Source organism: Penaeus vannamei, chromosome 10, assembly GCF_042767895.1.
Source record: "Penaeus vannamei isolate JL-2024 chromosome 10, ASM4276789v1, whole genome shotgun sequence".
In the NCBI taxonomy this organism is placed as follows: Eukaryota; Metazoa; Arthropoda; class Malacostraca; order Decapoda; family Penaeidae; genus Penaeus; species Penaeus vannamei.
The window spans coordinates 35,968,948-35,971,447 of record NC_091558.1 but is presented as its reverse complement, the minus strand read 5'-3'; the positions used below and the strand labels follow the sequence as shown (position 1 = coordinate 35,971,447).

General features: G+C 33.2%; 1 protein-coding gene across 1 annotated transcript in view; it reads right to left on the bottom strand.

Annotated features, from left to right (window-relative positions):
- The window catches only part of LOC113814367 (probable ATP-dependent helicase PF08_0048), an 8,378-nt gene that overhangs the window by 5,662 nt on the left and 216 nt on the right, over nucleotides 1-2,500 (bottom strand). The window contains exons 1-3 of the mRNA XM_070126560.1: nucleotides 2,373-2,500; nucleotides 352-516; nucleotides 177-248 (exon numbers count right to left, since the gene is read on the bottom strand). The exon at nucleotides 2,373-2,500 is cut by the window's right edge and continues 216 nt beyond it. Of these exons, the coding sequence (XP_069982661.1) occupies nucleotides 177-248; nucleotides 352-516; nucleotides 2,373-2,420 (285 nt within the window). The 5' untranslated portion in view covers nucleotides 2,421-2,500. The remainder of the gene's footprint in view (nucleotides 1-176; nucleotides 249-351; nucleotides 517-2,372) is intronic.

Genomic DNA, 2,500 nt, shown 5'->3' with positions numbered 1-2,500 from the left:
TGTGAGTATGCACAAAAGTGTATGAACACACACACACGTACGTGCTCAGTCGCCCACCCCCCCATACTCACTCACTCACTCACTCTCTCTATCTCTACACATTGAAAACTAAATCCATTTTCCAATCACACACATTTATTAAAAAAATAATATCTATAAAATTGAAAGATACTTACTGATGAAACCACAGCAGCAAAAGACTTCTTATTCAAGAGACCAAATTTCAAAACAGTTGCTGCCCTTATTTTCTGTCACAAAAAGTAATAAAAACATTATGTTAAGTCATTACATTATGATCAGTATGTATATATAAAATCAAAAATAAGAGTTGTCATACAAATTTGTCACTACCTTAAGAATAACTGCTTCTTCAACAAGTCGATCTGCTTTCCTCTCAAATAACTTTTTCTGCTCTTCCGACTTGGCCTTTTTTTGTCGTAGCTTTTTAACTTGACGCATAAGTTTGTCAATGACAAACTTTTTACCTTTACATGCTATAGGCTTGTTCTTTATTATCTGAAAAAAAATTAAATTATGTCAATGATCATCTGACTCGAAACAAAAATTCCTCTCATCTTAATCTAATGCCACAAACATGCTGTGCTCACAGTGGGATTAGTTTATTAATTTAATTATCACTTAAATTGCTCCACAAAGTCAATCATTAGGAAGATGCATTCATGGTAGAATTGTTTTGTGAAATGTCTGCACACAGCTCTGCAAGTACTTCGCTAAAAAGTCAATTAGTAAACCTTGTTACCTTATCTGATTTCACCTTTCCTTGAGTTTGTGGGAAAATATCTTTTTTTTTACTAATACTGTCAATGCTATCAATGCTGTTTTTATTATAGATATCATAGTTATAATAGTATCATTACCATTCAGAAGGTACATGTTTCCTGAGGGGGGGCAAGTATAATCAATGTAAATAAGGCAAATGTCTACTCTTTTTTTTTTTCTTTTTTCCCCCTTTATTTTGCTGATTTGGATGAAACATATACCCTTTTAGTTACCCTTAGCAAGATCCTTGGGGTTGTTTTTTATCAAAATCGCCCAATTATCAAAAAAACGAAAAATCCCAAGGCAACAATTTCAACAGTGACATTCTTTAAAAAATCACAAAAGGATTCTGATGTCATCTTTGAACAGATTCATCCTTTATCAAGTGTGTGACCGAAAGCCTTTTTATTTCGAATATCTAAAATATCCAATTGTAAGGTGGGGAAAAAGTGATATCTTTTACAAATATGTCACTTTCACAAGCATAGGGAAAAATTACAAAAACCAAATGGAACATGCATTAGATATATTATTCAGCTACTAAATGAGCCAGAAAATGTTTATTTGAGACTAAGATTGAGTGTACTAAAGCTTTCGAAGCCTACAAAATTGCAATATTTCTACACCTTACATATTTATGAAAGTATTAGTAATGTTTACACAGTGACCACACCCTCTAAATTGAAGTTCCTATCACATCAGCCATTTCTGGGAAATCCATTGTTAATAACTAATACAGAGAGTGATGCATGGAGATAAAGCGAAATGGACCTTGCCATCTCATAGAGCATAAGAAATAATCATAAACAATACAGGTATAATTGCTGTAGCCTTGTATTTACTGCAAAATGACAAGCCTGCCATCTTTGAAAGTCTATGGACCAAAACAGCAAAATTCAAAACATCTTTCAGTCTACATCTACAGGAATTTACACCTTCCAAATTGGCTGGGAATCCTCCTGTCAAAACTGGCGCCTGGGAACGCACATATGTGCAGAAGGTTCTACAGACCAATTCTTGTACAAAACTGTATAAATAAATCTTAGAATACGTAAATAAGGTATAACAACTATAACAAAGGCCTTTGAAAGCATAACAGTAAAACAGCAGACACTCTTAATAAACAAAATACCATTTTGACACAAACCCAGTAAAACGTGGAACTACTTGGCATATTGCAATAATGAGTTCTGCGGTCAGTCCAGTGTTTACTCTGAACATGTAAACGAGATGATCGCCTTAGCTAAACTAGGGCTCTCACTTCTTGTTCTTTTACAGAAAGTATCTCTAGGAAGCATTTGCACAAATATTGCATAGAAGTAAATTGTCTTGGTTATTATTGTTCTATTATTTTGTACTACATATTGTCCCCACTTTCTTATCATTAAGCTGTGAAGGTAATACCATAGGTGAAATGTGTCTTATTTTTGGTTATTCTGTCTATAACAGGCAAACTCTAATCTGTACTACATGGGAAACAAACATTTTAAAAATAACCTTAGAATGTTTATTCTACAGTTTACTTTGAATATTTCATGCATTCACCAGCTATATTGTGACATTTTTCTACACAAACAACACAATTTACTCACAAAATTATTTAGACGTTGCTTCGTCAAGGTGGCATCTGTTTGATCCATGACGACTGATTTTCGATTTTTTCTGTCTTGATGGAAATGTTTTTAGTTTTCCTTTTCTTCTTTTAAAAGGTTTTAGTCTC